This window comes from Chelonoidis abingdonii, chromosome 1, assembly GCF_003597395.2.
Source record: "Chelonoidis abingdonii isolate Lonesome George chromosome 1, CheloAbing_2.0, whole genome shotgun sequence".
Taxonomy (NCBI): Eukaryota; Metazoa; Chordata; order Testudines; family Testudinidae; genus Chelonoidis; species Chelonoidis abingdonii.
Window position 1 is genome coordinate 117,218,205 of NC_133769.1, and position 24,583 is coordinate 117,242,787.

The 24,583-nt window shown below is 40.4% G+C and overlaps 1 protein-coding gene across 4 annotated transcripts in view; it reads left to right on the forward strand.

Annotated features, from left to right (window-relative positions):
• Nucleotides 1-24,583, forward strand: part of ERC1 (ELKS/RAB6-interacting/CAST family member 1) — a 633,604-nt gene that overhangs the window by 392,732 nt on the left and 216,289 nt on the right. For all 4 annotated transcript variants that reach the window (XM_032796761.2, XM_032796763.2, XM_075069542.1 and 1 more), the window contains one exon: nt 23,265-23,425. In XM_032796761.2, coding sequence (XP_032652652.1) covers nt 23,265-23,425 — 161 coding nt within the window. The remainder of the gene's footprint in view (nt 1-23,264; nt 23,426-24,583) is intronic.

Sequence of the window (24,583 nt, forward strand, 5' to 3'; positions counted from 1 at the left end):
TACCAGCTTGGATAACGTCACCATATCAGAGATATGTAGAGCAGCAATTTGAAGTTTGATCCAAACTTTTATTATTCATTATCCCCTGGTGCAGGTTTCCAAGTCAGATGCAATCCTACGATCACTTTTCAAGTAGGCTCACCTGCCTCTTAGCATGAGGGTAACTGCCTGTTAGTTACAAAGAAGAGACTCTATATCGACAATCACTTGAAAAAATACTGGTTAAATAGTTTATGGAAATTGTGGTTCTTTGAGATGAGTTGTCCAAGTAGTTTCCACTAACTGTCTTCTATCCCTGCTGATTGGAGTCCTGCTCCTATGGGATTGTAAGGCAAAGGAACTTACTGTGGATTGCGGCCAACCCCACCCTTTATGATTTCAGTTGTGGAGAACAAGAGTGCACTCAGAGTGCAGGCATGACCCTGATGGACACTGCAGTTCCAAAGAATCTGATCTCAGGCACAGGTGCACAAGAGTGGAATCTGTGGAAAATACATCTCAAAGATACACAAGTTGCTGTAGGGTAAATAACCATTCTTTTCTCAACAGCTAGCGAGCATAACCTTTCATAATCTCCCATGAAAAGTAAGGAATTAAATTCCAAATTGAAGAGAGAGTATCAATAGCCATGTTGTAAAGGGGCAAATATAGGATGGAACAGAATCCTTCCTATATTTTTAAGGAACCCAGTGCTGTCAAAGGAAGGACTCAAGACCTTCCTGCCCAGATAAACTACGGCAATGGACCCCAAATCCAGAAGGCTTCCCCTTTCTGGAGCCAAGGGGAGGAAAATGAGCTTTAGGAAGAAACTAAAATATATCCTTTATTCATGATATATGGGACCTTTTTTCCCAGTGCAAATAAGAACCTAGAACTGAGAGAAGATTTCAAAACTACTCTCCAATTAGGCTGGTCAGGCTTTAGTACTTATTGATGGAGGTTTTTTATGAGAATAACAAATTATTCTCCTCTCTCTTCCCACCCCCCTCCCCCCAAAAAAACAACTTTAAGTGGTGGCCACAAGGGTCGAAGAGTTTTACTTTCTTTTTCACAGGCATAAGTAAGTTACCCAAATCTGTGGTTCCACTGGTAAGTTCCTGGATGCAATGGTTGAAAGTACTCCACCCCTCAAAGATTGCTTGGAACTGGAAGAGTACTTGGAGAGGCTTTCTATGTCTCAGAACTGCAATTTGATGTTTCCCACTCTGTATAGAGAAAACTGTTTGAGCTTTACATTGGATGAGAGATGAAGCCTGGAGAGAACACACACACAATGTCTGCAGAGATACCATCATAGACCTTAACATAAATAATTGAATTTAATCTTGAATTTGTGTACATAATCTACACCAAACCCACTAGAGCACTGTCTCATCTAAGGCTGTCTACACTATGAGCTAAGGGGGTCATTCCCCTGCTCGTGTATGCATATTTGCACTAGCCTAGTACAGATATAAATGGCAGTGTAATCGCAGTAGTACTGGTAGCGGTAGCAGGACCACGGTGAGTACATATCCACCTGTCATAGTATAATTCCCCACCCTGAACCTTAGCGTCCAAAAGATGGGGTACCAGCATGAATTCCTCTAAGCTCAATTACCAGCTTAGTACTTGTAGCGCTGCCACCACACCAGGAATTCCAGTGCCTGATACCACTCTGGTCCCTCCAAAACCTTGTCCAGGACCCAAAGACCAGACCCTCTTTGATCTTAACACAAGGAAAGTAAACCTTTCCCCCACCGTTGCCATCTTCCAGGCTTCCCCTCCCTGGGTTACCCTGGAAGATCACTGTGATTCAAACTCCTTGAATCTAAAAAACAGGAGGAAAATTCACCTTCTCCCTCCTTCTCTTTCCCCCTCCCACATTCTCCTGAGAGAGAAAGTACATCCTAACACGAGAGAATTAACCTTTCTCTCCCCCTTCCCTCCTTTCTCCCCACCAATTCCCTGATGGATCCAGACCCAGTCCCCTGGGGTCTCACCAGAATAAAAAAACAATCAGGTTCTTAAACAAGAAAAGCTTTTAATTAAAGAGAGAAAAACAGTAAAAATTATCTTTGTAAATTTAAGATGGATTAGGTACAGGGTTTTTCAGCTATAGACACTGGGAATACCCTCCCAGCCTAAGTATACAAGTACAAATTAAAATCCTTTCAGCAAAATACAAATTTGAACTCCTTCCAGCCAAATACACAATTGAACTTCTTCCAGCCAAATGCACATTTGCAAATAAAGAAAACAAACATAAGCCTAACTCGCCTTATCTACCTAGTACACTATTTTGAACTTATAAGAGCCTGTATCGGAGAGATTGGAGAGAAACCTGGTTGCACGTCTGGTCACTCTCAGAACCCAGAGAGAACAACAACCAAATTCTAACAGCACACACAAAAACTTCCCTCCCTTAAGATTTGAAAGTATCCTATCCCCTGATTGGTCCTCCGGTCAGGTGACAGCCAGTCTTACTGAACTTGTTAACCCTTTACAGTCAAAAGAGATATAAAGTACTTCTGTTCTATTAACTCCTACTATCTGTTTATGACACCACCACATTCCAGGCGGGTTTGTACTCAGTGCAGCTCAGCTGTGCCTCCACAGCTGCTATGCCTGCTACCTCCTCTCCACTGATATTTAGAGTTGCACTGAATTAGCATGAGAATGTCTACACAAACAGGGGGATCACATCACTAACTTTTAAACGTAGCCTAAGAGGAGTCAGAGGACAAGAACATTTCCTTCTTGCTCTAGAAAGGAGGAAACCACAAAGGTTTGTCTCGCCTGTAGCGTTTGCCCCAGGGGTATTAGTATTTCTCTTTTTCTTCAAATGGGAGCATTCCAAGATTGTCTGCTTTCTTGATGGCCACATTTAAGAATTACCCAAAGAGTTTTACTTTCACAAGAAATCTGAATCCAAGTGAGTTCTAGAGATGGAGTTGCAGCCAGTTGTCTCCTATCTAGTACAATACAAAGAAAAGAATGAGAGCTTGTCTACATGGTGCATAATGTGCTCTACCTGAGTATGATTTCTGAAGTGCACTACTAACATGTTGGTCCATGTAGACCGTTCTGGTGCACTTTAACATAGTGCTGTTTAAAACAATACTATGTTAAAGCATACTAAGGGATCTTTTGTGCATACCAGCAGGGTAGTCGCAGAATAGTTAATGTGCAACATGTTAATGCACCTTAGGAATCACAGCTCCATAGAGAGCATTTCTTTGCTGCGTAGATGAGCCCTGAGTTGACAACCTTGTTAAGTCACAAGTAACATCAAACTGAAATAAATGCTTTATGTGAGTTTAGGATTTTTTTTAAAGTGAGCTAAAGCAGTGTAGTCAATTTAAGATTCCTGAAAAATCCACAGCACTCTGGAGGAGCTCTGGTATCATTAGCTTTGCTTGAACAGCTAGCAGCCATCAGTGTTTGGAACAAAGAAGTTCAGGAGATGGAACCCACCAACTCCTAGCTAAAACAGTGCAAATAATTGAGTTAAATGGGACCATGAAAAGCATGGGAAATATCCCTTTATATTTTTTCATTTAAATGAGATCCTTTCTAAACATGCCTGCCAATGGGCCATTTTAACACCTCAGTTATCAGCACCTGTTGATTTGATTAAGGCAGTTAACCTCCTTAATTGTCAGCACCTCATGAATTAACTGAGCTAGTTAGACCTTGTCTTCACATACAGTGATGCAGCTGCGCTGCTGTAGCACTTTAGTGAAGACACTACAACACCGACAGGAGAAGCTTTCCCATCAGCTTAGTTAATCCATCTCCCTGAGAGCCAGTAGTTATGTCCACAGGAGAACCTTTCCTGTTGACATGGCACTGTCTAGACAAGGAGTTGGGTCAGTATAACTACATCGCTCAGGGATGTGGAGTTTTCACAGCCCTGAGCAATGTAGTTATACCAATATAAGTCTAGTGTAAAACTGACCTTAACCTCATCTGCTGTTGCATTAGTTGACTCCAGTGTCCAAATCACGGAGAAAGGGGTCTGAGAAAAATGAGGCTCTCCTTCTTCAAAGAAGGAAATGTACTCGTTATTCAAGTTTGCTGAGGATTTTCAAAGGCTTTCAGAATTAAAACGCTTGAGAAGAAAAAACACTTTTGAAACCTAGTCTGTTCCAATTGCTCTTTCTAAGCTTTGAATGCAGGACACCAGTACACGAACATATAGTAACTCGCAAAAACAACAGGAGTACTAGTGGCACCTTGGAGACTAACATATTTATTTGAGCATAAGCTTTTGTGAGCTACAGCCCACTTCATCAGATGCATAGACTGGAACATATAGTAAGGAAATATATATACACATACAGAGAACGTGAAAAGGTGGGAGTTGCTGAGCAATTATCAGCAGGAGAAAAAAAAACTTTTGTAATGATAATCAAGATGGCCCATTTCAGACAGTTTGACAAGAAGGTGTAAGGATACTTAACATGAGGAAATAGATTCAATGTGCGTAATGGCTCAGCCATTCCCAGTCTCTATTCAAGCCTAAATTGATGGTATCTAGATTGCATATTAATTCAAGTTCAGCAGTTTCTCATTGGAGTCTGTTTTTGAAGCTTTCCTGTTGCAAGATTGCCACCTTTAAGTCTGAGTGACCAGAGAGGTTGAAGTGTTCTCCTACTGGTTTTTGAATGTTATGAATCCTGATGTCAGATTTGTGTCCATTCCTTATTATACTCAAATAAATTTGTTAATCTCTCAGGTGCCACAAGTACTTCTGTTCTTTTTGCGGATACACACTTAACATGGCTGCTACTCTGATACAGTAACTTCTCGCTTAACATTGTAGTTATGTTCCTGAAAAATACAACTTTAAGCTAAACTATGTTAAGCAAATCCAATTGCTCCATAAGAATTAATGTAAATGCGGGGGAGAGGGGGAGGACTAGGTTCCAGGGAAATTTTTTCACCAGACAAAAGAATGTATTATATATATATGTATACACAGTATAAGTTTTAAACAAACAATTTAATATGGTACACAGCAATGATCATGGTGAAGCTTGGTTAAGGTGGTGGAGTCAGAGGGTCGGATATATCGCAGAGAATTCCGTACTGCTAAATGATGAACTAGAACTCGGCTAAACCCTCAAGGGTTAACATGTTGTTAATGTAGCCTCATACTCTACAAGGCAGCACGAATGGAGGGAGGGGAGACAGCATGGCAAACAGAGATACATACCTGTGTGTGAAAGATGCACATTGCCCACTCTAAGTAGAATGCCTTTTTAAGTAGACCAGGACGTTGAGACAGCAGCTGCTGCTAGCACCCTTGGTTCTGAGCCCTATCATGTGCCTCCCTGCTCTATGGAGATGGGGTAAGCAGGGGGAAGGGGGACACCCTGACATTAGTCCCCCTGCACAGCAAGCAGGAGGCTCCTAGGAGCAGCTCCAAGGCAGAGGGCGGGAGCAGCACATGACAGTGGGGGAGGGACAGCTGAACTGTGGGCAATTGATAGCCTGCTGGGTGGCTGCACACAGGGAACTTAGGGGAATGGGGAGCTGATAGGGGGACTACCAGTCCACTCTGGTTCCAAGCCCCCACCAGCTAGCTCCAACAGGCTGTTCTTTTTGCAAACAGTGGACAAAGCAGACAGCTGCCAAACAACTTTATAAGGGAGCATTGCGCAACTTTAAACGAGGATGTCCTCTAATTGATCAGTAATGTAACAAAGAAACGTTAACCGGGACAACTTTATTTGAGGAGTTACTGTACTCATTCAACACCAGCACAAACTATAAAAGTTAATAGTTGAGACATCTTGTTTTCTCTCAGAAAACTTAGTTGAACATTCCACTACTGACTAACTTACAGTTTTTCTGTATTTAATTGGATGGACTATGACTTGTGCAATGCAGGAAAGTTGGCTTGCCATTGAATTACTGCTGGCAAAAACCCACTTCTAGTACAGGCCTTTTATTTAAAAGCAAGTATTGATTCCTCTGTGGTAAATGAAAACTGGCATATATTGTGATTGATCATCTGTTACATGATACTAAAGCTTGATAACGCAACACTTTCAGAATGGACCCATTTTGCCATCTAATTGCAATTCAATAGAATCAAGTGCTATTACCACCAATTTCAATATTTGGAGTGATTCTTTAGATTAATATTTATTACCTTCTGTCAAACAATATATTCAATATTTACTCTACACTTTCCAGATTTTCTTTAACTTGGGCCACTTTGCAATATATGTACACTTCTAGGCAATCTTTAAGAGTACTCTGCCTTATTTCTTGTGAGGCATGGCACAGGAATGGTCACTTAGCTGTTTTTGTATTTGGTAGCTGCAGAGTAGTTTGGGGGAAAGAATTTGATCACATGGTCTCCAATCCTACAACTGTATCCACTTGGGCAGAGCCCTGTATCTATCTGGAGGCCTATTAAAGTCAATAGGTCTCCGTGCAATGTGAGCACAATGTTCTGCTAATAAGCAGGGTGCACACTTGCAGGTATGGGACCACAGATAATATGATCTGTTGTTTTCTTCCATGTCTTTTGTCAATATTTTTAGAATGTATAGTACTTTTCTTTTTCTGGTAAAACTCTCCTCTTCTTAGTCACCTTGGTGGTTTTGTCCGTCACAAAACTAGTCGTATGGAACATATGTCACAACTTTTGATTGTATCACTAGAGGATTGTAGTCAACTATTCCATTTAATGTGGAAGACCAGAGGAATTGTATTTTTATACAAGTTAATAGCTCCTCCTTCAGCAGTTACTGTTGTACACACAATAAGTTTGTTGTGAACAGAACACCAGTCATCTACACGTATAGTCATGTAGTCACTCAGCAGACATTTTGTGAAAACATTCACTCTCTCTGTGAATCACTTTGAAATGGTGGCCAGCTACTGCAAATCCTGGTGCAGGAGATTATCCTGGTCAAAGAATTTTAGCTTTCTTGATTTGTGAAAGTTCAATATATTGGAAAGAGATGACATTGGCAAATAGTGCATGGGCTGTTTTCTTGTCAATCTTCTTTTTGAAGATGGTGTTCTCATGGCAAGGATGTTACTATGACCCTGGACTGTAGATGAGCATTTTAAGTATGAAAAGTCTATGCAACATTGAAATTTTTTCTAATAATTAGGAAACTAATAAAGAAACAAGCACGAAACATCCACTTTGTCAATTTAACATTATGAAATTGGAAGAAAGTAAACTAGCAACATGTAAATAAAAGCAGATTTTTCATTTAAAATATATTTACATTTTTTAAAAATTATTCACTCTACTTAAAAGTACTCGCAAACAGATGTGTATGTATAAATACAAAATGCAGTTTCCTTAGCTTGTCACTTTGTGCCTTTTTAGTATTGTTGCAAATAATTTAATCTGGGCTTTGTTCCTCACAGACAAGCTTCCCCTTCTCTTTCGGTCTTCAGTGGAGATAGGAATCCTGTTAAATTGGCATGGAAATTGGTGTAATGTTACAAACATCAGTATTATAGTTTAGCTAAAACATCAAATAAGAAACCTTAGGCTATGAGGGAGCAATGTTAAGGACCTGGGTGCAATTTCATAGGTCTCCCATTTGCACATACCTAGGTGGTAAATTATTTTGTCTTGCATTTATTTTGGGCCTTGCTGCATGAGAACATATCTTCTCAGAATTATATCGCAACTTTGCAAGATGAGTATCTTTTTCATATAGCAATGAGAGAAAGAGGTGGCAGCTCTAAGTCAACACCCATGAGAAAGGTCTTTAATCTGTAATACAATAGCTAGAAAACAGAAATCCATACTAACTAGTTTCCCTAAGAAACCACAGTGGTGGGTGGCCAGATTCACCCTGGAAACCATAGAATTGGAGACAGTAGATGCTCAAGGCAAATCAAGAGGACTAGTGAGCCACTCTTGTGAACATCTAAATTGTGTAAGATGTCACAAGGGGGTTGGTGTCTGGATTTTCTTAGAGATATGAGCTATTGCAGAGCCAAGTGTCCAAATGAACCTACAGGGATTGATCCATTGCTACCCCCTGTGAACAGATTCTGCAGGGTTCAGTTCATTTTCCCCACATATCCTGGATTTTGCATCATTTACACAACCTAAGTGGAAATCTCTTTATTAGGAATAGGAAATTACCAATTTATTTCACATAAGACACCAAGTAGATATCAGATAAAATAGTTTTAATTCATTATCAACAGGAATGGATTCAAACCAGCGACCTAAAGGTGAAACACTAAATCTTTTGCCTCTATCAATTGCTAATCCCCTGATTCATCTAGCACTCTGATCTACTTCTGAAGCTTTTCATTTTTGTTGGCCTACTGAGCGTAGTATTAGAATGTTTGCATTTCAGATTGGGCCTTGATAATCTCACTGTAGGTTGCTATTCCAAAGCTAATGAGATAGTAGCTTCTTTTTAGCTATGGCCAATTTTAAAATCTTAAATCGGGCTGCCATCCCCTAATACGGTGCTGTATTATCCAAGTATTGTCTGACTTCATGATGTGGCAATCTAGGAAAAAACAAAGACAGTCAGAACTATTAAGCAATCAACGACGCACATCAGAGGCCTGCACTGCTGCCACTTCAAAGAAAATTGCGCCATCTCTAATTTTTTGAAAGTCATTGAAATGATTGTACTCCATTATGGTAAAAATTACTTTGTTTAGATTTGTTGCCTTGGAATATTAAGAGCAATGAGCTTTAGAATTTAGCCAGTGGTTGTAAGTGACAAAAGCCCAGTTCTGTTCTCTCACAGGAACCAACTGGTAATGGAATCTTTCTCCTCCCACCAGCCAAAATAACCTTAAATAGCATTAGGACCTGTCACTTTGAGAAGCTAAAGCATTCAAACATATGGCTGAAACTGTGGCCATTTTTTTTTCTAAAATATAGTGACCTAAAGTTAGACTTCTAAATTAGTGGTCTGATTTTGAATCTAACAACGAGTTCCTTTAAAGATGTTGATGCTCAACACCTCTGCAAATCAGGATATTTGAATTGAGGTACTTAAGTTCGTGCACCCAGATTCGCACACTTTGCTTCTATCTTTAACTCTGTTAAGCCTGGTCATTGCACGTATCTCTGCCCTGTGTTTACTGAAAAGGGTTTGATAAGGACATAGGAGGCTAAATTGTGGATTTCCTGGCTGTTAAGAGTTTACATCAAAAGTGTGCCATTTAACTATATTTTCTTGTGTTAATACTTTCCTCCTCTACCCTGTGTTTAAACTGTTCTAATGAGATTCAGGACTCATGTTATATCAGTAAGGAATGTTGACATGTTATCAAGGCACCTAAAATTCTGCATCATATGTGTCCATGGTATAATTCATAGCATCAAATGATCAGGAAAAATTCTGAAAATTTGTTAATGAATTTAAAAAAAAACAAAAAAAACAACTCACCTGGGATCTCCTCACTCATTTTCCTCCCCTAATGCCATCCACCACCTTCAGAGATTCTCCAGTGTGATGTCCCAGCCGTTTAGATTCAGTTCCCTCAAAAACCTAGCCCTCAGTATTACTCAGAAGGAGTCACTAAAGAGCAATGCAAGAGGAATTTCAGACCCAAATTCTGATTTGCACCTTCTCCCAAAATAGTAGCTGCTATTAGGCCATCAGACTGGTCCTTTATAATCACTTCCTAATGCTTATTACCCTGGCTGCCTTTCCATATTGTAAGAATAGAGAAATTAAACAAAATTAAAATTTGGTTATTATGCATTATCATCTATCGTCTAGAATTTATTTTAATCATACATGTTCCAGAAGTACAAAAGAAATCCAAATACCCTTTTTTACTTTGCACTCCTGTAACTGAAAGACAGTCAAAATACACTTTTTCAGGTGTGTTGGATGTTGGGGGAAATTCTTTAATAGTATGAGCTCTTGTAAATTGAGTGAGTTCCTCTACCAGAGATATAGGTCACTGTACATAATGTTTATAAGGGAAATGCAGGTGGACCACCTACCTACAGCAGTGCTCTATAAAATTAGAGACTGTGCCTGTAGGTATAGTCAGTATTTTGACTCAGATCTGTAACAGATGGATAGTTTGCTTTTAATGAGTCCTTGGCCCTTCTTCAGTTATCTCTTACTGAGAAGTTTGATAAACCAAATTATTGAAGATCCAGGCAGTAATCCAAGATATGACTGGAGGTGGAACTACTGGAGCCAGATGGCTTCTCACTGATTTTTATAAGCAGTTTAACATTCTCTTTGGCTGAACCTCTCCTGGGTGTTTTCAGTGAAACTCCTTCTCATAAAATGCCACCAAATCAAATTTGGTTTTAGAGTGCAAGTGTGTGTGTGTATATATATGTACATGCATACACACATTTCATTCATTTTCACTTAACTGGCGATTATACGCCAGAAATGTAGTTCTGATTTTCTTCTGAAATATAAATGAATGAAGACCACCTCCAGGTATAGCAACTGAAAATGGCCAAGACCTATGATATTACATACCCCTTTCCTATCCTTTTCTTTGGGTTAGGAGAAGCCCTTTAGTAAGGTTAGATGACCATATGTTGCATTCTTGCCAATCAATACTTGGTTTCTAGTCATTTTTTAGAAGCTTCATTGAATTGCTTTCACTCTTTCCCTAAAGCAAATATTTAAACCAATTATAAAATATCCCCATCAATTACTCCTAAGCTAGTCACTTGCCATTTGATTTATACTGATTTACACTTCTTTCATTGTAAGTGAGATCTGATCTATGTCATAGGCAACTGGAATAGGCACATCTGCAATTCCTACTGAGTGGGACAACATAGGTCTAATAGCCCAAAAAATGGAAGTTATAATCTCTTCTGTTCTACAGCTAGTCAATTGTATTTGATTTTCCTTACCCAAAGAAAGAACAAAACAAAAAGAAAACCATCACTGATATAAAAACATATCCCAAGAGAGATGTATTAGTAACTAGATCTTTACCTTCCACTGTTGCACGGGGAGGGAGGGAAGGTGGGAGGAGAAGAGAAGCTTTCCTAGAGAACAGAAGCAGAGCCCTTTTAGATTTGGTGCTTGTGTAAAGCTGATACAGAGGGCAAAAACCAGGGAGTGTGTTGAAGACGTTGTGTCATTGAGATGATTATAGCTTTTTGCCTAAAATAGACATTGTCTTTCCCCATTTAAAATCACCTTGTCATTTCAGATTAGGTGATGAAGTTTGTAATCTATGTTTTGGAATTTTGTATGCTGCTCCTGTACTGTTCTTTTTTATTTACTATTTTTTTTTTTTTTAAGTAGAAAAAGACTGACAGGAATAATCACTTCATGGCCAAAGAAGCTACATAGCAGTGCTTTCTTGCCCCCACTTAAATTTGGTGATCTTGGTCTCATCAGCAAATGTTTTGATGCCAGATTTCTTGACTGAGCTAAAGTAGCTATGTGTCCCATCAGAATCAAGAGCACCTCTCACAAATCTCTCCGTTTGTTTTTCACCAGCAACTGTTATTTTCATTAGAGATCTTATTCATCTGATATTACCTGCAGGTCAGTAGGAATGTTGATAAGCACCTCTGAATGTGATCCAAGGTCAAATGGGTTTGTCATATTATTGATGACATCATTGGTAAGAGGTATAGTATGTTCCTCATACCTCTGCAGTGGAGAGGCAAGGACTTGTTTGTGGACTTCGTCTTCATTACTTCTTCTTAGGCCCTTTCTTTCTCTCATGGCTTTTGTATATTCACTGAGAACATGTCTTGTGAGGGTCCATTTGACAGGGGCTGGCTTCTTTCTTGTGAGTCCTACAATCCTACTGCTGCCTTTGAATCTGTGATGATAGTTATCTCTATTCCCCTGTTACTCCAAATTCAGTTGAAAGAACCAGGAGTCTGATGCATAGCAAATTCTCCAGATTCAAAGGCACTGTGTACTATTTCAGGGAGATTTAATACATCAAAGATGTAGATTGGTATCCACCTCACATAGCTAGGCCTGTTTTCAGTAAAGAAGTATGTAAGCATAGCATTAGGTGAATCTAGGTGAAGTTTCTAATAACCCTCTTGCTCTGCGTGGACATTTAGAACTCGTATCTGCATAACCTGGAGAAGATGACCCCAGAACTTGAATGTGGGAGACTGGTCATCCCTCAGGCCTGAAATTCCTCCAGTAGTGGTAGCATTTGGTGTTACAGCTTCATCAAACTCTTCAATGACATTTTGTAAGGATTCAATGTCTTAAGACTCAAACACCTTTTGAGTATCAGCCAATATTTACAAGACAAATGCTGGAACTACATGAGTATACTCCTTCCTAGTCATACAATTTAACAAATGAATAAAGTTTCAGAGCACACAGAGCATCAAATGCTAGAGTGAAGCCACATAGAGCATGTGATCTTCAGTACAAGCTGCATACACATTGGAATCAACAAGAAAGCCTAGCAATCCAGCATCCCCCCAAAAATTCCCAATACATGTAGTAAAACAGTACAAGGTATGAAAACCAACCACGTGGATCGCATTGGTACCAAGTTTATTTGGGAGGTCCCCATTCACTTTCTAAGCAACAACATATAGCTGCTGATCCATGGTCTGATCAGAATGCTGCTGTCCTAGAGCTGCTGACACTACCTTGTATTTCAGAATTGTAGTATAGACTGTGGCCATGTCAGTTGGTTTAGCATCCACAATGCTATCTATAACATCCACAAAACATTTGAATGACTTAAATTCTTATTTCAGGTTACTAGCGGCTTGGATAGCATCAGCTAATATTATGCGCTGCATAGAACAATGGTAGACTTGCCTTCTCCATGCTGTGCATCGAATGAAATTGCAGAACCATAGTGTTTTTCTAATCTTGCCTATAATTTGCTACTAGAATATATTGCAGTTTCTGTATCTGACACTAATAGAGCTTTGTATCTTTATAGAAGTTTGAACAGTCTTCTTGTTGAACATAAAATCACTGTCCATCTCTTCAATCAGCTGATAAAATGCAATATCATAAGGTGACTATATTGTTGTAGCATAACTGGATGATTTTGCTTTAAGATTTGTTTTGCTCACAGAGGAAGAAAGGCATGTTGAGTGATAAACTGCATCCTTGACAATCAAGTCTTCCACAATACTCTGAGCAACGTGTCATCTCTTTGAAGTGCTGCCTCCCTTGGTTGCTTTCTCAAAAGTTTCTATTTTATGAAGTTTCCTCCCTTTCTTGTGTGTTTTTCTCACGCAAACAATCCAACAGGACCAATTGCTGTAGGACATGCTTGCTCTGATGGCTATAGAAGCAGGTGAACATGATGCTCTCTGATCAGATTCAGATTGTTTTCTTTCCCAGGTTAGGTACCACTTTGACATGTGTCAAATTCAACTTGTTTTATGTCTGAAAGCAACCTCTGTGATAGAGTGTTGGTGGCACATCAAGTAAACTAGAAAACTCATCCAGTAGTTGCCAATACAATTAATCTCTCCTTATTTCTGATGCCAGCATCACAGACTACTGTACAGCACTGGTGGCTTTTGACAGTTTTGCATTCTTTTGATTGTCTTGACAAACAACCACGCTTTCTTCAAAGTTTGTGGAGAGTCTTTCTCTCTTTGATGTAAGCTTTAGGGGATTTGTATTCTCCGTATCTTAATATACTGTATCTTCCCTGTAGAAGTAAAATTCCCAAAGTATATTGTTAGCATTACTGTCGTTACCACCACCATTTTTCATTTTGTACAAGTATACAGACTTGTGATAAATTATATCTATATGTTAGTATCACAATTGCCATTTTTATTTAGTGAGCACTTTGATTGAAGCCCAGTGTGAAGCTGTTTATTGTCATCTCTCACAGTAATACTGACCTGTGCATAAGTGTCACTGAATTAAAAAGCTAGTTTCTAGAATATTTCAAAAGCTAGTATTTTATGCAAAGACAATTGCAAATTAAATACCTCACCATCAGGCAAATTATTTCCAGTAGAGACAGGGAAGTGTTAGTATCATTATACAAGGCATTGGTGAGACCTCATCTAGAAGACTGTACGAATTCTGGTCTCTCATGTTTAAGAAAGATGAACTCAACCTGGAACAGGTGCAGGAAAGGGTTATTAGTATAATTAGAGGAATAGAAAACCTACCTTATGAGAGGAGACTCAAAGAGCTTGGGCTGTTTAGCCTAACCAAAAGTAGGCTGAGGGAGGGGATATGATTGCTCTCTATAAATACATCAGAGGGATAAACAGGAGGGAGAGGAGTTATTTAAGTTAAGCACCAGTGTGGACACAAGAGCAAATGGATATAAACAGTCCATCATCTAATTTCAAGCCTAAATTTGTTGAAGGTTCTAATCATCAGAGGAGCTAAGTTCTGCAACAGCCTTCCAAAGGGAGCAGTGGGGGCAAAAAAACCTAACTGGCTTCAAGACTGAGCTTGATAAATTTATGGAGGGGATAGTATGATGAGACTGCCTACAATGGCATGCAGCCAGTCTGCAACAGCTAGCAGCAAGTATCTCCACTGGCAGTGATGGGACACTAGATGGAGAGGGCTCTGAATTACTACAGATAATTCTTTCCCAGGTGTCTGGCTGATGGATCTTGCCCACATGCTTAGGGTCTAAGTGACCACCATGGTGCTACAGGAAGGAATTTTCCTCTAGGTCACATTGACTAGGGCCTGGTCTACACTACGTGTTTAAATCGATTTAAAGAGCGTTAAATCGATTTAACGCTGTACCCGTCCACACTACAACGCCCTTTATGTCGATATAAAGGGCTCTTTAAATCGATTTCTGTACTCCACCCCACGACGAGAGGAGTAGCGCTAAATTCGATATTAACATATGGATTACGGTTAGTGTGGATGGAAATCGACGTTATTGGCCTCAGCGGGCGGTATCCCACAGTGCACCACTGACCGCTCTGGACAGCAATCTGAACTCGGATGCAGCGGGCAGGTAAACAGGAAAAGCCCCGCGAACTTTTGAATTACATTTCCTGTTTGCCCAGCGTGGAGCTCTGATCAGCACGGGGTGGCGATGCAGTCTCAAATCCAAAAAGAGCTCCAGCATGGACCGTACGGGAGATACTGGATCTGATCGCTTTATGGGGAGACAAATCTGTTGTATCAGAGCTCCGTTACAGAACACGAAATGCCAAGCGTTCGAAAAAAATCTCCAGGCTACACAGCGCTGCGTGACAAGCGTAACGGGAAGCCAGAGACTCAAATGGACGCTCATGGAGGGAGGGAGGGGGTACTGAGGACTCCAGCTATCCCACAGTCCACAGCAGTCTCTGAAAAGTTTTGCATTCTTGGCTGAGCTCCCAATGTCTGTAGGTTCAAACACAGTGTCTGGCGTGGTTCAGGGGAATAGCTCCTCAGTTCCCCCCCCCCCCACCATGTGAAAGAAAAAGGGAAAGAAATCATTTCTTGACTTCTTTCAGTGTCACCCTATGTGTACTGAATGCTGCTGGTAGACGCGATGCTACAGCAGTGAAGAGCACTATCCGCTCCTCTCCCCCTCCCGCGTGGTAGACGGTGCAATAGGACTGGTAACCGTCTCTCATGAAGCCCCATGCCTGATAATTGCCTCAATAATTCATGAGGAAATGATTCCTGGTTACTCCCAGTAGATAGGACAGAACGGCTAATAAGCATCTTCATCATAGCAACTGGGGCTTCAGCCCCCCTCTTTCCTGTGTAAAGAAAAGATTCTGTACTGCCTGGACTGTCATAGCCCGGGAGGCCTGCCTCCACCTCATTTTATCTCACTAACCCAAGTCTCTGTTTCTTATTCCTGCATTCTTTATAACTTCATGACACAAATGGGGGGGACACCTGCCACGGTAGACCAGGAAGGTTGGGGAGAGAGGGAAGCAACAGGTGGGGTTGTTGCAGGGGCACCCCCTGTGAATATCTGACACGGAGCAGCTGTGCTCTGATACACTGGTCCTCTAATACACTTGCCCGTATATCTAGGCAGGACTGGACTCTTTTTAGAAACCATAAGGAAGGGATTGACTCAGTCCCAAGTGAAGTCAATCCCAATTTGCTTTTGCGTTGCGCCCCACCGATTTCAACCAGGGGCACTCATGATAGCAGCAGACAGTACAGAGGGAAGAGATAACCGTCATCTCATTGCCAGTTTTCTCCGGCAGTAGACGGTACAGAACGATCCGGCTAACCATCTCTGCTATCATTGCAAAAGCAAGTGTAATGCTGCTTTGTAGCGCTGGAGTATCACCTCTCTCTCCGCGGCATCCAGTATGCATACGGTGCCGGAAAAAAAAAAAAAGCTGAACGGGCTCCGTGGTTGCCGAGTGCTATGGGGTCTGCCCAGGGCAATCCAGGGGAAAACGGTGTGAAAAGGATTGTCAGCTGATGTTTTCCCAAGGAAGGAATGACTGACGACATTACCCCAGAACCACCCGCGACAATAATGATTCAACCCAGAATTCCAAGGGGCGAGGGAGACTGCAGGAACTATGGGATAGCTTATGGAAGAGCTACCCACAATGCAACGCTTCAGAAAATCGACGTTAGCCTTGGACCATGGACGCACAAGCCGGCCGAATTACTGTGCCTAGTGTGGCCGCATGAAATCGAATTTATAATATCAGTTTTATAAAACCGATTTTAGCTAATTCGATATTATCCCGTAGTGTAGACATGGCCAGTGATCCTAAGGGTTTCTCACCTTCCTCTGCAGCATGGGGCCTGGGTCACTTGCAGGTTTAAACTAGTGTAAATGGTGGATTCTCTGTAACTTGAAGTCTTTAAATCATGATTTGAAGACTTCAGTAACTCGGCCGGAGGTTATGGGTCTATAACAGGAGTGGGTGGGTAATGGTCTATGGCCTGCAATGTGCAGGAGGTCAGACTAGTGATCGTGATGGTCTCTTCTGGCCTTAAAGTTTGAGTCATTGAGTCTACAAGGCAGACTAGATGCTAAATTGTACAATCAAAAGTTTACAGATGCAGAAGCATTAAATTAGGATTCATGTGCATTTATATCTACCCAGGATGCATTACAAACTGTGGGCAAGCAATCTATTGCTACTGGTACACAATCTTCAGTATAAGATTTATCTAGTCAGCAAATTTCAAATGAAAATATAGAAAACTCTTAGTTACATTTGTGATACTTTGACAATTAAGAGTATGCGATGTGAACACATTTCATGTTATATGTTGCAAAATATTGGTATTCACCATTTTTGCCATATGAAAACAGCTTCATCATTTCTGGAAAAAAATACCCATGCAAAACTCAGAAAAATCTTCTAATATGTGGTTATTTGGTAGCTTTGACCAATAAACCCCACTTCAAGGTGGGTAAGTAAAACCTGTAGTCATAGTCATGGTTCAGTATTTCTAAAACTGCAGAAAATAACACTTGCTCATTTTGAGTATCATTGTTTCATCTCATTGAGAGGTGTGCGGCAGCACTTAACAGCTCCTCTTCATACTTCATCTAAACTTAGGTAAAATAAGCTTTAAAATGATATATGATGTGTGTGTGTCAGGTGGGTATTTTAAACTCCAAAAATACAATTATTATTTTTTGGAGAATGGCCACATGCCTATAGTGTTTATCAGAGCTTCATAATTGACAACCCAGTGGCCATAATCCCTTCATCGGAAGGCTTTCAAACGCATATGTGGGTGTTGGTTTTGACAGGGCTGTCACTGAGCCAAAGCTCCATCCCACATGGTGGAGGCAGAATCCCAACTACATACTTGTTTCTTAGTCATACCCTGCCAACACAGCAGAACTTTCAGCAGTTCTGTTGAATTGAGAGCCTTCCTTGACTTCTAATAGCATGAGTGATTTTAACTTGTATTGACTGATGAGAATTATACTTGATACTGGTTAATCATTTTTCTGAAACCTTTTCTGAAGTTCTTACGTTCATCTCTCCCAAGAAGTGATGACTGGACAGTTTTCCAAGTATCTGTGTGAGAGTTCTGAAAATTGTGTTCTCTATTCAGCACAATAGACAACACAGTTGAAAAATGTCTTGGATGTAGTCTTTGACAGCACCTAAAGCACCCCACTGCTTTCTTAAAGAAAATGGGTCTGTTGTGAAACCATAATTCATTCCCTCTTTATTTTGCGTAAAGGTTTATTAGCTTATGATTTAAGCAAACCATCTGGTCCCGCTGGCACTGCACACTGTCAGGCCCAGTGTTTTTTTCCTTATAATAGGTTTCTGAAGTTAGTTAAATTACATACTTAAGTCCCAGCTTTGGCCTGTGCTTTTTCCATGTCTTAACATCTGCTCTTGGAAAGCTTTCTGGGTTCCAAGTAAGTTTACATGGAGCCAGGACTCTTTCCTTTCCCTCTGACTGTCTTCCGTGCCCTCTCATCAGTTCAATTCAGTGAAAAATAATGGCAGAAATGTATAGTGTCTATTTAATCACAGTCCTGTTTTAAAAAATCCAGGGGGCGGACAGGGCGGCAAATAGCAGCAGACCTGAAGAACCAGGAGAGCATTCTCTGAGAGATATAGAATGACAGATGGTGAGGAAGTTTAGTCTCTTTTCTTCCCTTACAAATTCTTATCTCACTCCTGACTTCTGATTTCAAGTCCTTTTTGATTTTGTGTGAGCTTTCTATTGTTAATGAGAAGTGCAGGTTTATAACATCTTTTGTCTCTTGTGTCCAATGATGCTTTTCACATTAATCATATTGAAAAAGTGTATTGCTCAATGTGATCAAGTTCAGTAATTGAAAATATACCACGTCAGTCTGGAGTTTTGGAAAATAAAAACTGTGCTGGATTTGCACAAAGGTAATGCTAAAATTATTGCTAATAGTGAGTATCTACCATCCGTATTCTCTCAAATTCCAACTGTTATCCTGTCAATAGCATTTGAAATGAATATTGAACATAGATGTCTGTCCCATTGTCCTTTAAATCAGCAACTGAATTCTTCTCTTTTAAAGCAGCAAGATTTTTAAAAAAAAAAAACTGGCTCTTTTTAAGGATGCAATATTACATATTAAAATTTAACTTCTCATGCTTTATGAAGTGAAAAGCAATATACCTGTGCAGTCCTGGCAATACGCTACAATGCAGGGATCTGAATTCAGGACTCAAGCTCAGTCCCATCCTCATGAGACAGCAGGATCTGAAAGCTGTGAAAGCAGCATGGACAACTCATCCAAGAGGGGAATGGCATATCTCATTTTCAAATGACCTCTGAGCCCTTTGGGTGTATGTCAATAGACCAAAGAAGGAGCAAGATCTAGTCTTCAGCTAGATGGAGAAAGTTACCCCAATGCAAATTTGAGGGTAGGTGTTAATGAAGCAAAAGAAAAATAACACGACTTCAGGAGCATCTTAAACAACTTGGAGGAAGGCAAATTGGACTCCATCAGTAAGAAGGTGGGGTTGATTGAGAAAGCCAGTGTAACTTCAATGAAGAAAAATGTCTGTTTAGAAGCGAGGAAGACATGTATAAACCTTGCTATATCCTGAGTTCATACCAAGTTCCTCAAAGTCCAGCACATGCTGTGAATATGCAGTACGCTGTGAATATACAGTATGCTGAATTGTCAAGTGGCTAAATTACATTAGTCAAGTACAGTTCTCCCAGCCTTAAAGTAAAAAAAAAAAAAAATCTTTTGATGATACATGTATATCATTGGCGTAATTCTGAACCTCAAATTTATCTTCAGTATGTCCTGTTACATAAGTAACTGTATGAAATCTTAGGGAAAAAAATCAAAAGTAGCATTAATTATGAATAAATAAATAAAATTAGACCTACACGTTCCCTACAGTCAATGCTCCTGTGCCACTTATTCCAGCACTGGCCCTGGGATATGCAAGGACTTGGGTGCAGTAAAATTGATGAGTCACCGTGTCACTAATATTGTTCTTTCCTGTTTAAGTTTAATTTAAATGCTCCCAGTGAAATGACCTGAATGTGCTGTGATGGGGCAAGGTCAGATGGCTACAGTAAAGTACTGAGGAACAGGTATGTTAGCCTCAGGCTAAATAAATCCCTAGTACCGTGGTAACTAAATGGCAGTTGCTCCAGGTTAATCAAGGCACCCGGGGCCAATTAAGATCTTTCTAGAAGGCAGTGGAGATAGCTACATTGATTAGAACACCTGCAGCCAATCAAGACAGGTTAATCAGGGCACCTGGGTTTATAAAGGAACTCACTCCAGTCAGGCGGGGAGGAGCCAGAGGAGAGGAAGCATGTGTGAGCAGCTGGGAGCAAGAGGCGCAAGGAGCTGAGACTGAGAGAGTGTGCTGTTGGAGGATTGAGGAATTATCAGACAATCAAGCATTATCAGACACCAGGAGGAAGGTCCTGTGGTGAGGATAAAGAAGGTGTTTGGAGGAGGCCATGGGGAAGTAGCCTCAGGAATTGTAGCTGCCATGCAGCTGTTTACAGGAGGCCTCTAGACAGCTGCAATCCACAGGGCCCTGGGCTGGAACCCGGAGTAGAGGGCTGGGCCCGGGATTCCCCCCAAACCTCCCACTCCGACAGACACAGGTAGGATTTGTGCCAGACTGTGGGTTGCACCAGAGGGGAAGATCACTGAGGTGAGCAAATCCGCCAATAAGCACAGGACCCGCCAAGGGAAAGGAGGAACTTTGTCACAGTGTATAATTGTGTGTATCTGAGAGAGTTCTGTTATAAATGTATTCATCCTTATTTGGCACAGTTGTATCTTTTTGAAGAAAAAGCTTAACATAAAATCACTGGGGTGACTATCACTTCTCTTTCTGCACAATGAGAGATGGTGACAGTTCAGTGAACTAGTTCATTAGCACATTATAGTGTCCAGCTGTTTTCCACCTATCTGAGGCATTAGGAGACCTAGTTTTCTGTTTGCTTTTCATGAGTACAGTAATTTAGCAAAAACATACAATTAAGAGAATTGCCAAATGGAATATTTCAAAAAGATTAGCAAACTGTGATAATGCAGCCTCCAAAGAATTCAATCCTTTCTGGTTGCAGAGTTTCGATCTTACTACTCTGCATGAGGAGCCTTGGCCCAGATATCAGCTGCTGGCATCAGTGTACCCTGTGAATAACCCAGATTCGTCATGGATGCTCCAGGCTAGATTAAGCCAGCCCTTTGTGTTAGTGTTGCAGACTTGTAATATGACTAGGAATGGATTGGTGGATGCTGAAAACCTTTTCCCCCTAATTACGGAAAGGTTTGTTGCCACAAAGATTACTTCTTGGCAAGTAGCAAACTGACATAAGCCCTTGTGCTTGTTGACATTGGCTATGCACTTGTTTAGTTGAGGTTACTTTTTGTTACTAAAAAGATGGTTTTGTGGTTGGCACACACCCTTTCTCCCCTCCCCCAATTAAAAACAAAATGTTTATCCAGATAGTTCTGATTGTGGAACCATGAAATGGAAATGGCTGACTTGCTATACACCTTGGCTTCCCTGCTTTTCCCTTTTTCTAGACATTATCTTCAGTTTCCTTGCTGATGTTTCTTTCTGCTTTTCACCACTACTTTCACACTTTTTATTTGCATTTTTTTAACCACACTACTTTTTCCATTCTATGGAATTTTTCTCTCTATTTTCAAGACAGACAAAGCATCTGATCTGTTTTGCACAAAAATAGTACTCCACCTCAGACAGGAAAAGCCTGGTTTGGATGAATAAAACTGGCTATTTTATATATATTAACCAGTTTACAGTGAGTTTCATTTTAACTTTGTGTTACTTAAGGTCTCTTCCATTTTTCTAATCTCTGGGGAAACTCATTTCTTCACATCTGTAAGAACTGCAGTTTTTATTTGGAAATCAGATTTATAATATAATGGTTAAGATCTCTGGTGAAAAGTGAAACCTTTATTTTTGGAAGTAAAATGTTTCTTGAGAATAAATAGTAAGAAAATCGAAATATATTTTGTACTCAAATACATATGACTCGAGAGAGATGTGCTGTACCCTAGCCAAATGGGCCTACTTACATGTCGGCATACTGAATTTTCTAGAAACCAGGTTGCTGTTCTTCATACAGCACATCTTTCAGTGCTTGCCTAGTCAGTATCCAGTCTGAATCACCCTTATAAAGAGATGTTGGTAGGAGCTGAGTTTAATGTAATGTTAGGAATTTATTTAAGGTGTGGAGAGAAGGTGTGGTCACAGGTTTAACCCAGAAAATATTTTTACCTATAGGCAATATTAAGATCTGTATTCTTCCAGTTGGAGACACACTTAAAAAACTTGTCCTTCCTTGCTGAGCCCTCCCTGAGGAGTTGGTTATGACTGGGGGGTTGTTTAGGGCACCCTAAATTCAAGAGTCTGGGTGCAAGAAATCCTCATAACTCCTGAGATTATTGCAAAACTATTAAAATAATATCTGGTAATGTTTCTGTGTTAGAATACATTGGCACTGAGTTGTGTTTTAACACCTGCTAATTAATACAGTTGTAAATTCTAGCTAAGGTAGGACCCAAACATTTTTTCTAGTGCAGCCTTGGGTAAAACATGACTTGGAAGGAACATCTGTGTAATGTTTACACAAAAATTTACAATCATGTTAGTTCTGAATTTGAATCATTCCCATACTGTCAAACATCACATAGAGCAAGAACAAGGCTCTCCCATCCTTGTCTGTCCTGATCGGATTTTTGCCTATCCTCTGTGTTAAGTGCCAGAAATTAGCCCTCTCTAATTACTGTTTGATGGAGGGGTTCTTTCATTTGGCATCATTTACGTATTCCTCCAGCTGCACAGTGGCACTCCTGCCAGACTGTCTGGCTTCATTCTTAACACACATCCCACATATTTTTGTCTTCTTTTCTGGATAACTTTGCAGGTAAGAAGTTACTGAATTCCCTGAAAAATCTTGCTATTTATCATCAATTAATTCCATTTAATACCTGGTACTTTCCTGAGATGTTTGCCTCTGAAGGCGTTTAGACGTCTTTCTATATCTTTAGTGGCATTTCCAGCTTTCACATATATACGTTAAGGTGGAAATAACATTTGAGTTGAAGGTTTGTACTTGGTCTTTAAATTGTAGATTTTCAGTGACCAGATTGTGTGAATCGACATCTGCTAATTAACGTGTTAAAACATCATTAAAAAGTCACGTGTAGGCGCAGCTTATGTATGCAGATGCTACTTGCGCCTTCTTTCCCTCCCTTTCTCTCCCTGATATGCAGTACACTGTACAAATATATTTACATGCCTGTTTGCACACTTTTGGCTCTAATCTCAGTTGTGATGTCCAGTAAATTTCTATTCGTCACGTTGTACTGTTTTTTGTCTTTCCTCTTCTCCTCCCCCTTGCCCACCACCCCAAAAATAAACCAAAACCAAAAACTCTTAGGTAGAGGAGTTGATGATGGCCATGGAGAAAGTGAAGCAAGAGCTGGAGTCCATGAAAGCAAAGCTGTCCTCCACCCAGCAGTCTTTAGCTGAGAAGGAGACCCATTTAACCAACCTACGAGCAGAGAGGAGGAAACATTTGGAAGAGGTTCTGGAGATGAAGTGAGTATTTATTTCCATTCCATATGCCTGCAGCGTATTGACATCCCCTCACTTCTCCTGTTACCTCTGCTTTTGGTGATCTAAAGACAGTTACTAAATTGCGCTTCTTTACAGACAATTAGTTATCTGTGTTCTCACTCAAAGCTTCAAAGGAACCATCTGACCAGGAGCTGTGTACATGACTAGGACTAGATTTTCCACTTGGAATGAAATATATATTTCTTCCTCCCTTGTCATCCACTTTCTTCCTATACATTGGTGATATTATTTGCATTAGTTCCCAAAGGCCCTAAATCAGAATCATGGCCCAATGAGCTCTACTTCGAAGAGCATATAATCTAACTTAAGGCAAGGCACAAGTAACTGTAGCAATCAATAGAAGGGAAGGAAAGACAAGGATAAAAATAAGTACCAAGGTAACAGTAATCTCCTGAATCAAAGCACAGCTGCTGAATTGCCAGAAGAAGATTTTTCAAGATCATGTGACTGATTCATTGGCGCTGCTAAAACCTAACTGAAGTTGAGTTTGAACTGGTGTATGTTTTTCACTGCCACCCCTCACACACAGAGTCTTCAGTATGGCCAAGCATTGAAGTGTTGGGGAAAGATGTGGGATTAGATTTCTAAGACTTAAATACTTCCTAAATTCTGACCTCCCTTACAAATAAATGGTTATCTTTTGTTTAGGGAGGCATGAATCCATTTAGCACAATGATGGATAGCACTGCCGGCAGTTCATTAAAAACACTTTCAATTGTTTAGCCAGCCCTGAAGAGAAGGAATATTTTTATTGGCAGGACTTGCAGTGGTTCCTCCACTGTGGTTTTTTGAGCCATTATTTATTTAGTTAACTTTTCTGTGTTAACCTCTTTCCTTTTTGAAAAAAGAAGCGAAATGATAGAAAAACAGCTCTTACAAAATGGAAAGAGAGGTGGCTTGAGTCTTGAAGCTCTAACTTAAGAGCCCACACTCGTTAATATGGCTTCTGTGGCAATGCAGGACTCATCCGTGCGGTGCCTCCTGCTGGTCATCTCAGGAATTAGCTCTTTTCCAGCTTGGGCGCCCTCTGTAAGCTGGTGTCCCGCTTGTCACTGGCCCCCGTGTCCCTCCCTGGACCCGGTGCCCCTTGTCTTTGGGGTGCTGCTCCCTAGCAATACC